The 14,915-nt window shown below is 37.9% G+C and overlaps 1 protein-coding gene and 1 pseudogene across 3 annotated transcripts in view; one reads left to right on the top strand and one right to left on the bottom strand.

Annotated features, from left to right (window-relative positions):
* Positions 1 to 456: 456 nt before the first annotated feature.
* Positions 457 to 1,309, bottom strand: LOC116864601 (annotated as a pseudogene).
* A 274-nt stretch (positions 1,310 to 1,583) lies between these two features.
* GSK3B (glycogen synthase kinase 3 beta) overlaps positions 1,584 to 14,915 on the top strand; it is a 203,646-nt gene continuing 190,314 nt past the window's right edge. Inside the window, exon 1 of one of the 3 annotated variants that reach the window (XM_032852321.1) lies at positions 1,584 to 1,817. In XM_032852321.1, the coding sequence (XP_032708212.1) occupies positions 1,730 to 1,817 (88 nt within the window). In that variant the 5' untranslated portion in view covers positions 1,584 to 1,729. The remainder of the gene's footprint in view (positions 1,818 to 14,915) is intronic. The other 2 variants (XM_032852318.1, XM_032852319.1) reach the window with 2 other exon arrangements.

The following is a 14,915-nucleotide window of genomic DNA, read 5'->3' as shown; positions in this document are numbered from 1 at the left end:
TTTGCCCCCACTCCAGTCCCAAGGCTTCAAGCCAATGAGAAGGCCCTTTATAGACGCCCTCCCTTTTCTTTCTTCTTCTCCCCACCTTGGCGAGGGAGAAGACGTTCTGACTGGCCGTACTGTCCTCGGAAGCCCCCCTCGCTTCACCAATCACCGAGGCAGGTACACTCCCAGCGGAGTCGTCGGCCAATTACAAGGCGGCCGCGGCTCCCAGCCGTGCTGTTTCACCGGTGACTCCGGGTTTCGCCCTCCTTAACTCTTCAAGCTTTTTCGTGAGGGCCGGCCACTGTGATTGGCCACTGCTGCCATTGTAGAATTTCTCCTCTAGCCAGCCACAGAACGAGAACCCACCTTCTTCTCGTTCGGCTATCTTCGGCATTTTCCGCTTTTTGGGCGTGGATTTCTAGCGACACTTCCTAATTGGTTTCTCAGGTCGATCGGCTTTTTCCGGGAGGAGTCGCAAACAGTCGACGTCTGTGATTGGCTCTGCTCTGGCTTCGGCTCTGTAGCCGAAGCAGGCGGGCGCGGACCTCGGACGGCGATTCCCAGACGCCTGTTACGCGGGTGGCCGGGCGCTGGGCGGTGTAAGGCTGGGTGGGGGAGGAAGGAGGCGGAGGACGAATAGGAGGGGGGAGGGTGAGTGGGAAGAGCTAGGCGGCTGCGCAGACGGCGCTCCTCACACACAGCAGCCCCCGACCCGGGCGAATGCAGGCTTGTGCTGCCGCCGCCGCCAACGCCGCCGCCGCCGCCGCCGCCGCCCGGGCCGAGTGACAAAGGAAGGAAGGAAGGAAGCGAGGAGGAGTCGGCCCCGCAGCCGCTGACAGGGCTCCGGGCTGGGGGCAAAGCGCGGAGACTTCCTGAGCGGGCACCGAGCAGAGGCGAGGGGCGGGAGGGCGGCCGCGCTGGTGCCGCGGACGGGGGAGGGGGCCCCAGGGGACGGAAGCGGTTGCCGGGTTCCCATGTCCCCGGCGTATGGGGAGCAGTCGAGGATCCGCTGCCTGGGGTCTGAAGGGAGCTGCCTCCGCCACAGCCGCCGCCATGGCCGCTGGATCCAGCCGCCGCCTGCAGCTGCTCCTGGCGCAATGAGAAGAGGAGCCGCCGCCACCGCCCGCCTCTGACTGACTCGCGACTCCGCCGCCTTCCAGTTCGCCGGGCCCCCGCCGTCTGCCCGCCGGATCCCGCCGCTGCCGGAGCCGCAGCGTTTCCCGTCGCATCTCCGAGCCACCCCCTCCCTCTCCCTCCCTCCTTCCCATCCCCCCTTCTTTTCAAGCGTGAGACTCGTGATCCTTCCGCCGCTTTCCTTCTTCATTGACTCGGAAAAAAAATCCCCGAGGAAAATATAATATTCAGAGTACTTATTTTCAATCAAGTATTTGCCCCCGTTTCACGTGATATATATTTTTTAAGACTCCCCCCTCCCTTTTTCCTTTCCAAGGAAAGGGAGGGGAAAGAACTGTATTTTTTTCCCCAGCCCCAAATCATCTATATGTTAAATATCCATACTGATCTGTCTTGAAGGAGAAATACATCGCTCGTTTGTTTGTTTTTTTTTTTTTTAAATAGCTGTACAGAAAGTGAAAAGCCAAGAAGACGAAGTCTTTTTTTTTTTTTTTTTTAAATCTTGTGGGACAACTTAATGCTGCATTTATCATTAACCTAACACCCCAGCATAAAACAAAAGGAAGAAAAGGAAGGAAGGAAAAGAGGGTGATTCGGGAAAAGAGTGATCATGTCAGGGCGGCCCAGAACCACCTCCTTTGCGGAGAGCTGCAAGCCAGTGCAGCAGCCTTCAGCTTTTGGCAGCATGAAAGTTAGCAGTGAGTATTGATTTTATTTTACACCCATTCTCCACCTCACCCTTAACATACAAAGCCTTTACTAACCAGGATCTTAAAATATTAGACCTCCTGCTAATAATAATCAAGAGGTAGTGGAAAAGGGCAAAAACCTGTCTTCAGTCAAGGATGAGGCAGCTCCCTCTCTATTCCCATACCACTTCCCCCGGTCTCATTAACCTTGAATTGAGAGAATATGCTTTTTACTTGGATGATTTGATTTGAAAGTTGCTTCTTATACTTTTTGTGCTGTTGGTAGTCAGCTTTATCAAGTGCTTGAGTATTTCCATGTTGAAATAGTGATGAAAGTATTTACTTGCTCATCCTTTCGAATAAAGAGGACGATTCAAATCGTTACGTACATTTGCAGAGTACTTGTCTTTTGGAATGAGGGTTATTATATTTAGCTCAGGTCTTAGGGGTTGTCATAGTTTTGTATACTTGCTAGAAAGACTAAATGTCAGTCTCCTAACATTTGTTTCTTGTTTGTGTGACTACAGAGTATTTGGTCTTAATTCAGAGATGAACTTGCTTAGTACCTAGCATTCGCGTTTGGAGGCGAGGCTTGAGTTCTCCCTTTAGAAAGGGTCTGTGGGAGCTGGTAGAGACCCAGTAGCATCGCTACAGGCATTGTTTTAATTGCACACATGTTTTAATGCTATCTCTTAACCTTCCCGTTTTGACATTACCAATTTACCACTATATAATTTATGTTTAATCAAAAGGTTACTTGGAAGTAGGTTCAAGTTTTGATTGAGGTTTGTATTGTCATGTTGCCAGATACTAAGTTGAATGTTAATTGTCACTGACTCATCATTAAGTTCAGTTTTGGGGTGCCATTGCATTCAGCGTTTGTTAAATGATCTAGAGTTCAAATGTCCCTTCTAAGGACTATTTAAAATACTCTTGCATTGGTTTCCTCCCACATTTAGATAAAACTATGGGTTTAGTTATGACATTATGGATTTAGACCTTAATGTCAGGCTTTGCAGAAGGCTGTAGTCCTGAGTATAATAGGGATATTTGAGTCTGTGTTCAGGGTTGTTGCTAGACTGTACTTTTGTCCCAGATTTGTGCTAAATAGTCTGTGTTTGGTATACTAAGTATCTACTGTTCCAGAGTATCTCTCTTTGTAGATAGGTATTTAGTGACAGTTTATTTAAACCATACTTCCAGAATTTGACAAAAATATCTACATTGTTTCCTTATTCCTGGAGAAAGGGGCATAGTGAGGGCAAAGAAAAACTGTTGCCTAGAAGGAGAGACCTGAAGAACTGAGATTTTAAAAAAAATATATATATATACATGCTGTGATGTGAAGTTGATTATATGCTTAAGCAACCTAAAATTATCATTTTTAATTGAGCTCAGAATTTCAGTTTATTTTGGCATTTGGACTTGCCTGAAACAGGGTAGTCTAAGGTAGTAGCTGAATAGCAGATCAGTTTTAAAAGTTATTTATTCATTATTTATTTTTGCGACTAGTACAGAATGCTGGGTATGTGAAGAAGGCAGCTGATGATGCATTTTTCAGAGGAGAGGCAAGCTTTCTAAGCACTTCATGGGGTCATTTGAAAGGAATATTTTAAAATTCTGGGGTAATTTTCAGCTATGATGAGGCAAATCTTATAATAGCTACTTAAGAGCCTCTTGTGGTACTGGAGTGTTTGTATGTTTTTCATCTTGGTAATATAGTTTAAAACCACTTGAAATCAATTTTAGGTAATTATTTTATTAGATCAATTTCAGAGAGCAAAATAGAATAGCTTATAATATTAAGTTTTTGGACTTTTAATTTTGTTTCCGAGGTTTTTTTTGAAAATGACTCCTTAATTCTTGGTAATGTGGTTTGTTGACTGAGGTTGGAGTAACTCTTGTAAAGTGCATAGGTTAAAGTGTTTAATTTTCTATTCTTATATAGATCATAACATTTAAAAAATTGGAGTTCAATGCAAATTTTGTGTTTTTGACAACTTTGACTTTAAAGACATTTTAGAAGAAAAAGGATATCATTAATCATTTGTTTCAGTGCTACTGTTCTAAGGGACCCCTCTTCAAAATAGAGATACATAAAGAAATTAAAGTCCTTGGCCTCAAAAGCTTATCATTTAGTCGAAGAGACAGGTTGTGGGACAAAATATGAACAGTATCATGATGACTGCAAGATTATAAATACAAAGAGAATGCTTTGTTCATTGGGATGAAGAATACAGGAGTGAGGCCTCTGGGTTGGAGAGGAAGGACTTCCTGTAGAAATGTGTTTTAAGACAGGTGTTAAAGGAGGCAGTCGTTTGAATTGATAGAGAATCATAAAGGATTCTAGGTGGAAGGAATGGACAGAGGCACAGAGATGGTGATTTTTGTGTGGCAGGTAGATAATTTTTGTACTTACCAAGCGAGGTGGTAAATCTGAGTTAAAGGGGCCTAAGTTGGAAAATAAGATGAGAGAGAGTTTGGAAAATGTGTTAACCATAGTTGACAGAGAGCAGAAGGGACTTGTAAGAGTTTGGTTGTGATTCAAGAGAGATTGGGATTTACTGTAGGTTGGTGAACAAGATGTTTATTTGAAGGTGATTTGGACAGCTGAGTTAATGGATTACAGTAAACGTTAGAGCCCTTTCAGAGAAATAGTAGGGTATGTTGTGAACATGAGGAAATATAAAATAAAATGTGAAAATGGTATGAAAGTAACACATTTGAGAGATAGTGTGAATGACGAACTGGCAGGACTTCAGATTGGATCGAAAGGGAATATTTGGGAGGGAGTCAGGAGTTAAAAATAACTTCTGATGTTGTTGGTCTGGAAGACTTGACTGCTGAGTTAGATTGTCGATTGTAATGGGAAAGTTGAGAAAGTGCTGAGATGAGAAGGTAGATGAGTTCACTTTTTAAAAATTTAATGTACAATAGGTTCCCTTAAAGTTCAGCAGAGAGAGCATGGGGTTACTGGCAGTGTTATTTTACTTTACAGTCTATTAATTGCACAGTTTCTAATTTTTCTTCACCTAAAAATGTTGGATTTATTTTGGGGAGCAGTAAACTAATGGTTTTTATTTAAATGCTTTCTATTAAATAATGTCTTAAAAAAGAAAATTATTTTTTATGTAGATTCAAAAACCTTACCCTTGACCCTAGTTATAATAGTTCTATGGTAATTTATCGAAAAACAGTGGAAATATTTTTTGGACTAAAAATATTGGATAATATTTTTTGTGACATAAAATCTTTAGATATTTTATTTTTTATTTTATTTTTTAAAGATTTTATTTATTTGACAGAGAGAGAGATGGAAAGAGAGCACAAGCAAGGGGAACTGCAAGCCGAGGGAGAGGGAGAAGCAGGCTTCTCACTGAGCAGCGTGCCCATTATAGAGCTCAGTCCCAGGACCCTAGGATCATGACCTGAATTGAAGGCAGATGCTTAACCAACTGAACCACCCAGGCCGACCCGAAACTAGATATTTTAAATAGCCTTTAATTTAATCTTTGGTACATTTAAAACCTGTTTTTCATAAATAATGATTATTCTTTGTTAAACTTTGCACTTAAAATGATGATAATAATAGTAATAATAGGAACCTTTATTTGGTTTGTGAAGGCTCCAGCAGAAATTAAAAGTTGATTTTATAACATATTTTTTGCCTTTTTGGTTGAGTTAAGCATTCATCCCAAGTTTGTTTGTTTACTTATTTATTTTAAAGATGTATTTATTTAGAGAGAGGGAGAGCATAAGCAGGAAGGGTAGAGGAACAGGAAGAAGAGAAACTGAAGCAGACTCCACACTGAGGGCAGAGCCCGAAGTGGGGCTTGATCTCACAACCCTGAGCCCAAACCAAGAATCGGCACTTAACAGACTGCACCATCCAGGTGCCCTGTATTCATCCCAAGTTTAAATCATGTATTTAAATTGTATATTTCAAATATTACTTTTTACTTACTATGGTGAAACCAGTGTTTCTTTTTGGTTTGCATTCAGATGCAAGTGTCTTTAAGTGTCTAAATATTAGGAGCTGTACTGTTCCTTCTGTAGAATTGTGTAATATTTTACTCAAAAAAGAGAAGGTAAAGGACTTCTTATGGTGATTTTGGTTAAAATATTAATAATAGGGGCACCTGGGTGGCTCAGTCGTTAAGCATCTGCCTTTGGCTCGGGTCCTGATTCTAGGACCCTGGGGTCCACCCCACATTGGGCTCCCTGCTCAGCAGGAAGCCTGCTTCTCTCTCTCTCCCACTCCCCCTACTTGTGTTTTTTCTCTCTCTCTGTCTCTCTCTGTCAAACAAATAAAATCTTAAAAAAATATATTAGTAATAAATCCTTTTGGTATACTGTTTTTGGTATACTGTTGGCAAAATTTTTAGCTAATTGGCTAGGTTTAATTTTTAAATACAAGATTTAAAAAGAGGAGAGTAAATCAGTGAGTATCATTTATTTCCTTATATAAAACTTTTTACATCAGTTTTATTTTAGTGAAGACAGGATAATTAATAGCAGTTGCGTATTTTTGTGCACTATTTAGTCATCTTGTATTAAAACCAAAAACTACGTGGCAACTTAGAGTTATTCTGTTCCTCAGGGAGTTCAATCTCCTTGTGACATCTAAAAATTAGGTTATTAGAATTTAGTCAGTTTCTAGATCATCCATGTTTATGTGGATGAGAGCTCGTGTGTGAGACTGAAAACCTTACTTTCATTAAGTTTTCATTCCTTTCCCAACCAGACCTTTCCAGAGTTATTAAAACACTAATACTTTTGTAAAAGAATTGCACACTCTCTTGTTGCATGCATCTGTAGAGTGCTAATTGTGAAATGATTATAAGGAATAGGAGCTAGGACAAAACTTTAAGTGAGCCGAGAGATTCACAAATCAATTTATGGCTGATTGGGAATGGCATTGAGTAAATGAGGTGACATTCATTTCACTGGTGTAGTTCATATGAAAATCAGTTCTTGCACTCTGTGCCATCTGCTCCTTGTTTTGGACTTCAGTTGCAGGTGTGAGATACTGTTTTGGAGAGACACCAAGGCTGGTGAAGCCAGAGTTTTTTAAATGTCAGTAGCAGATTCTGAGACTGGAAGAGCTCTGTTTTTGTGTGCTTTATATATGGAGAATGCTGTGAAACAGACCCATGCTGACCTGATGCCACAGTTTCATACTTTTTAATAAGACTCATGGGATTGTGAGATAAGAATGGGGATGGGCAGACTCTAAGTCTGTGGTGTCTCTTGTGATGCTCCACCCTGCAATGGAGAATGGAGGGACAGCACGTGCATGTGACTGGAGTATATGCTGGTACCAAGAAGACCAAGCTGATTTCCCAGATATTGTTCTAAAAACATAATCACTGTAAGTAGATGAATTTGTTGGAACATTTAGCATCATTTCCTAGCATTTTTGGGGGGCAGGGGATGTAGTGGAAAGGGACTCTTACGTGATTTCAAGACTAGAGGTATTTTTATTGTTTATTGGTTTTGGAGTAGAGGTTTCAGTCTTTGCTTCTATCTTAGATTGTACAAATCTTCCTTGGTTATGTAAATTGTCTTTGAAATTGGTTGAATGTGATGTGGAAATACATATTCGTATAAAGACCTGTGTGAATAGTACAAGGAAAAACTGACAGTAGAGTTAAAGGAGAACAATTTAATAGTTTTCCCAAAAGTTTTTACCATTAAATTGATAAAGGACATAAATTAAAAAGGGGCATTTATTCTATTCTGTTTATTACTGAGTTTTCTGTTTTTCAAAGCGAGTTAATACCCAGCACATAATGAACATTGAAAATTATTTCAATAAATACTGTATCTGTAATGTGCTTGGTCTGGTATAAAGATAAAACTCTGTAGATTTGGATTCTCAGTTTACAATCCCCCTGCCCACTTTTGCTTATGTTTTAGGGACAAAGTCTACTTTTAAAGGGTATGCAGGTTAAATTTTTGTAAATAGTTGAATCTTACATTTTTGTATTGAGTAATTTTCTTAGAAGCATTCTGATTTGATCAGATTGAGGCAATGATGTATTTTTTTGTTTCTCAGTTCTGCCAGATCAAGTTTTCCTTTTTTCTCCAGGGTGCTATGGCCAACAATGTCATAAAATATGAATCCCTTAAAATGTTCTCTTTTCAATGTATTCTAGAGTCATTAATTTCTTGATTGTCCTTTGAAATCAATTTAATAATAAAAAGTAAACATTTCTGATGGAAGAGGAACTGTTTTTCTAGAAACTTGTATTTTAGATGGTGAAATTTAAATGAACTTATAGGATTGAACATACATACTTTAAAGTTAGAGAGGTGGGTAGGCTGGCAGAAATATTAGTAACTCTGGTACTAAGCACTGACATTAGAACTCTTTTTCATTATCCTTAATTTTATCATGTGAAATCCTAGGCTTTTGAAGCTAAAAATAAATAGGTTACTTTAATAGAAAGTGGCCACAAATACTGATGTGATTGATATGTGATATGTCTATTGAATGTTTACTGTGTACTAAATAAGCATTCTGCCAAATTCTTTATATGCAACATTTCAGTGTAATAATTACACCAACTCTGCAAACTAGCTAATACTATTATCCCCACTTTATAGATTAGGTAAATAAAATACAGAGAGATGAAACAATTTATCCCAAGATTACTTGGAAAGAAAGTTGCTTTGCTAGAATTTAAACCCAGGCATTTTGAGTCTACAGCTCTTTTTCCATATCGTATATGTTATAGAGATACTTGGATTCTAGGGATAAGCTAAAGTGCCTTTTACTTTTAGGATAGTCTTTCATTGATAATTAATGTGTGTGTAAGACTTTCACTAATTTCATTAATACTGCTTTTGCAGTTAGTTTCAGGCATGTCTATCAGCAAATATAGTATTAAGTATTCACAGTTATATTGGAAAAAAGGGTCAATTCTCTTATGATTTCAGGATAACAATAAGATAACCATGAAAATGGAAATACTAGGGATTATGCCAGCCAAAAAAGAAAAGTGATATATGGAATTTTTTTAATGTTCAGAGAGGTTTTTTTAATTGAAAAGTACTGATTTTTCATACGTAAATCTGGTGTGTTTATATTTCCAGGTAATATTAGACTGTGATTCTCCAAATAAGCTATTATTAAGGATTATTAATTCTGTCTCTTCCTATAGGTTGTGAAGTGTTCTCAGTGTTCTCTTCCTCCTTTTACTATTTGACAGCAAACTTCATGAGTGTATATATGTGTGTGTGTGTGTGTGTGTGTGTGTGTTTATGTGTGTATGGTTTTGTGATTTTATGTATGTACAATTAGTTAAGTGTCTGTTGGACATTTGTTATAACTGAGAATTCAGGGGTTTTGTTATTGTTTTTTAAAGAATAACAGCTCTGCATCAGTGTGGAATTGGGTTATTTGGAATCCATCTTTGTTGTAATTGGTTGGCATTTGACAATCAGGAAGTAAACCAAAAAGACTCCTGAATATCTGAAATCCCTGGATGAATTGTGCAAACACTTTGTTCATATGTTTGTTTTTAGGATTTTACTTACAACTCTTTATTATTATTTAACACATAGTTGTAATTCATTCAGTTATCTCATTTTTTAAAACTGCAAGTTAGAAGGGAATGAATGGATACTGATATTAAGCATTACATCTCCAAAAAAAAAAGAAAAAAAAAAAAGAAGAAGAAGAAGAAGAAGAAGGACAAGCAAGCATATTGGGATTACTTAGTGTAGACTTATAAGCTCTGGGGGAAATCACTGATAATTGTTCAAAATGTTGACCTAGGGGCGCCTGGGTGGCTCAGTGGGTTAAAGCCTCTGCTTTCGGTTCAGGTCATGATCCCAGGGTCCTGGGATCGAGCCCTGCGTTGGGCTCTCTGCTCAGCAGGGAGCCTGCTTTCCTTCCTCTCTCTCTGCCTGCCTCTCCCCTACTTGTGATCTCTGTCTGTCAAGTAAATTAAAAAAAAAAATGTTGACCTAGAGAAGTTTGAATTATATCTCTTTTAAAAGGGCAAGAGGATACCTGGGGTTCTGTAATAACTTCTCATTACATCAAACATTCTCCAATTTTTTGGTCACTGAAGTGATAAGGAAGAGTAATGGTCATCACTGTCCCATTGACCAACTCTATTTGCATTTCAGTGATATGGATAAAGATTACTAAAGTTTTTAGTATGCTAGCCCAGATACGTTTATTATTGAGCAGTAGCATTTTATCTGATTTAAGGTTTGTTGTCTTTTTTCTTTTTTTTTCTTTTGTGGTACTTTGGAGTTGCTGTTTGAATTTTAACCTGCTCATATCTTCTGTTTGTGGAATACTTAGAAGGCACTGCATGGTGTTATTTAAGCTTTTTCATGAATTATGATTAGCTATTAGTAACTTTACCAACCACACTTAAGACCTGTTAATGAGAATTTGAAAAGGTGGGTATCTTGATTGTTGATCTGAAGATAAAGAACAGCCATGGCAATCCAATCCTCTTTTGGAAGTCTAAGAAATTCTTAGGGGCTTCACTGGCTAATAATACCAAAAAATGTTGGGTATTGTAGATTTCTTTCCAAGGAAGGGTAATCTATCTTAAAAAATGGACTCCTTTTATTTCCCCTAATTCCATAAAGTCAGTTAATTCTTTTTTTAAGCTGCTTTTATTTTTTTTAGTTTTAATTATTTATTTATTTTTTAGTTTTTTTTAGGAGAGCACATATGCACACAAGTAGGGGAAGGGGCAGAGGGAGAGAGAGAATTTCAGGTAGGCTCCACATGGAGTCCCACTTAGAACCCTGAGATCATCACTTGAGCTGAAATAAGAGTTGGATGCTCAACCAAGTGAGCTACCTAGGCACTCCAGTTAATTCTTTTTAATTGATTAACCACTTTCTTCATGACATATGTTGAAGTTACTGAGCGGAGTCAAATTCCTACTCCTAGATTTTTAAGTCTGTAGAGGCAGCGTCTGAAGAATTTGTGGTGCTGGTGTAAATGCCTGGCATCAGACTGCCAGTATTGCAGGTGTATTTGCTGCAGTTCCCCATTGGAATTTCAGTTTTCACACTCCGCTTATTAAACTCTGAAGGGAAGGGGGAAGCTTTGAGTTGGTAGGGTTTCAGCAATAGTACCTAATTGTATACATATATCAGATTTATATAATTATAGCAATAACCACAATATTACTAATTGGATGCGGTATGATAGACAATTACATGCTATTCTTTATTTACATTTTTTGCTTTAAAAAATGGAATTTACTCACGTGATTCAAAATTTTCATGGTTTTTATTCATATCTTTGTCTTGCTCCTGCTTTTAAACTACCAGTTCCCTTTCTTGGAGACAGCATCCCTGTGTCTTAAGAATCCTTCTGTAGATACTCTGATTCTTTACATGTTATTTCTATTATGGAATTATATTTTTTGTATACATACTTAAATGAACACAGCTTTAGCATAAGAGTGTTAGAATTAAAACACAATTTAAATCAATAATTCTAGAAAATTGCGGATGTTTTCCATTATCCTAAGTTACTAAATCCCTTATTTTACTGAATGTGAGTTAGATGGGAAGTGTAAAGATGAGAAGGTGATTCTTTTGGCAATAAGAGGTAAAATGCTAATAGTTACAACCAGTGAACACTTAACATATTTAAAATATTTCCTACCCTGTGTATTTGATCTACAGCGTCATGGATGTGATCCATAGCGTCAAGAAGGTATTATCATTCTTGCTGGAGGTAGTTATTTGTCATGGTAAAGAAAAACACAAAGGAAAATTCATTTGTTCCTTTAATTTTCCATTTTTCTAACATCTTAGATGAAAAAAACCTGTTCTCTTGAGAGATCAGAGGCGCAGAGTGCGTCAGTGTCAATGAAGCCTGTGCCTTTTACCTCTTTAAGAGCGCACGGTTTCATTCTGCTTCTAAACCAAGCACGCCTTAGTCTTTTTTAGAAAAGAAATTTTTATTTTTATAAAATAGTACATTCATGTGGTTTAAAGAAAGTCTTCATGGAAGCCACTCTTCTCTTTCTCCTATTTCCCATAGGCACTCTTAACTATGACAGCTGTTTTTCTCTATCAGTTTTTGTCATATTTTTATTTCATATACTTTTACCTATTTGTTAAAATTACTTTTTGATATTTATTATTTTCTCGTTATGATAGACATTATTTATTCTCATCCTTATTGCACTTTTGCTAGCATGCTAATATAATTATGCAACTATTTTTAGCTAAATTTTAAAATTATTCAAATGAGTAACACTCAGTGTCTAGACACTAAGCAGTATTCTTAGCAGAAACAGGTAGTGTGCAATGATCACATACCCTTTTAAAAATGGCTTTATTGGGCGCCTGGGTGGCTCAGTTGGTTAAGCAACTGCCATCAGCTTGGGTCATGATCCCAGAGTACCGGACTGAGTCCCACCCACATCAAGCTCCCAGCTCCGAGGGGAGTCTGCTTCTCCTGCTGACCTTCTCCCGTCTCATGTTCTCTCTCACTCTTTCTCTCTCAAATAAATAAATTGGGAGGGAGACAAACCATAAGTGACTCTTAATCTCACAAAACAAACTGAGGGTTGCTGGGGGGAGGGGGGTAGGGAGGAGCGGGGTGGGGTTATGGACATTGGGGAAGGGATGTGCTATGGTGAGTGCTGTGAAGTGTGTAAACCCGGCGATTCACAGACCTGTACCCCTGGGGATAAAAATATATGTTTATAAAAAATAAAAAATTTAAAAAAATAAAAATGGCTTTATTGAGATATCATTCACATACCATAAAGTTTATTCATTTTTTTAAAAGATTTTATTTATTTATTTGACAGAGATCACAAGTAGGCAGAGAGGAAAGCAGAGAGAGAGGAAGGGAAGCAGGCTACCTGCTGCGCAGAGAGCCCGATGCGGGACTTGATCCCAGGACCCTGAGATCATGACTTGAGCCGAAGGCAGTGGCTTAACCCACTGAGCCACCCAGGCGCCCCAAGTTTATTCATTTAAGTGTACAATGGTTTTTAGTATGTCTACAGAATTGTGCAACTATCAACTAATACTAGCACATTTTTGTATGGTATCCAGTGGTGGTCATTCCCCACATGCTTTTTCCTCCCAGCTCTTGGTAACTACTAAACTACTTTCTGTTTCTATGGATTTGCCTATTCTCAACATTTCATATGAATGGAATCATACAATATGTGGCTTTTGTGACTGGCTTCTTTTATTTCATATAATATCTTCTATGTCCATCTATGTTGTAGCATTTATCAGTACTTCATTCCTTTTTATTTTTGAACAATATTCCATTATATGGAATTGCCATCATTTGTTTATCCATTCTTCAGTTGATAGGCATTTGGATTGTTAGCTACGTTTTGGCTAGTATAAATAATACTGCTATGAATATTTGTGAACAGGTTTTTGTGTGGACATGTATTTTCTTATCTTGTGGATATATACCTAGGAGTGAAATTGCTAGGTTGTATGGTAACTGTTAAATATTTTAAGGAACTACCAAACTATTTCCTAAGTGGCAATCACATTTCCTTTGCTTTTAATTTTTTTTTTTTACAGTTTATTGTTTCCATTTTCTTTTTTCTTGTACTGTTTGCAGTGATCATAATCTTGATTTTTCTACACCTCAGATTTTAGCAAGGATTCTCTAGATCTGCTCCACCACTCTGTTGTTTTCCAGGAGTGTCCTTTTCCTGGAGTCCTCATCTTATTGCTGAGATCTGGCTTGGTTCTCCAGGCCCCACTGTATAGTTGTCACCTTGACTTCATTGCTCTTCAGGGTCCACTCCTGTTTCCCTGGATCCCATGTCTTTGTATCACCTAGTACTTATCTTAACATAGTCTCATGACATCAGCCAGCAGCACCCAAAAAATTAACCGCTTGGTAAATGTATCTAGAAAAGTTGTTTGTTGGTTGTTTTTTTACACATTTGCTCCAAAAGAGTGGTTAGGCTCACACACTTTTTTGGCATGTGTCTCATCTTTTCAGTGTCTAGACACTGTGGCACAGATGTTTGGGAGGTTACTTTGTATCATTATGATCAAGTGATTACCATGCCAACATGAAGCAATAGGCTAAAACAAATAAAGAAATCTGAACAATATTAATATTAAACACTTGTTTAAACCAGAGCTATTCAATAGAAATATAATGTTAGCCACAAATGTGAGTCACATATGTAATATAAAATTTTCTAGGATCCACATTAAAAAGAATAAATAAATACAGGTGAACTTACTTTTAATAATATTTTTTTAACCTAGTATATCCACAATATTACTTCAATATGTAATCAATATAAAATTTACTAATGAGATATATTACTTTTTTTTTTTTTTTTTGGTACTGACTCTTCACAGCCTGGTGGGTATTTTACACTTACAGTATATCCTAATTTGGAGTAGCCATGTTTTAAGAGCTCAGTAGCCACATGTTGCTATTGATTATCCTGTTGGACAGTGTAGGCATAGAATTTTGTCTAGGAATTATGTTATCATGAGATTCTATTTTCAATCTGTTTAATCATAGTGTATTTTCTTCTTTTTTTTTTCTAAGATTTATTTATTTGACAGATCATAAGTAGGCAGAGAGGCAGGCGCCCTAATCATAGTGTATTTTCAAGGAACAGTTAAGATGTATGTAGTTTAAAAATACTTCATTGATCTATCTTACTGCTTTGTTTTGTTTTCAGTCATGTCTTTAGTTAATTTTGAAATTTAATACCACATGAAAGGAGGTTGAGAGATTTATGTTCTTCAGAAAGGTGCTTGTTATGGGAGGTAATGATTTTTTCGCATATTTTAGCACAACTGTTTAAATGTGTATTGAATTCTTTTTGATAGGTTTTTAAATGTTGTCATTGCCATGATTGTTCTGACCCGGATGGAATCTTATTAATCTAAATATTCTTTGCCGTTTCAAAGACCTACCCAGCTTTCAGAGTCAAAGGCCACTTCAGCCACTTAACTCCTCCCATCCATGCCTTACCCCAAGGCATGAAATTCACTTACATGTAATTCCTATAGCACTCTCTGTCACCCTTCTTATATTCTGTCTTGCATTTTGGTTAACTTGTTTTGTCTCATCCTAGGGGATTTTAGGCAAAAGGAGTA

This window comes from Lontra canadensis, unplaced genomic scaffold (genome assembly GCF_010015895.1).
Source record: "Lontra canadensis isolate GAN:19392208 unplaced genomic scaffold, GSC_riverotter_1.0 scaffold6, whole genome shotgun sequence".
Classification (NCBI taxonomy): Eukaryota; Metazoa; Chordata; class Mammalia; order Carnivora; family Mustelidae; genus Lontra; species Lontra canadensis.
Note: the sequence above shows the minus strand (reverse complement) of the source record. Positions and strands in the feature narration are given on the sequence as shown.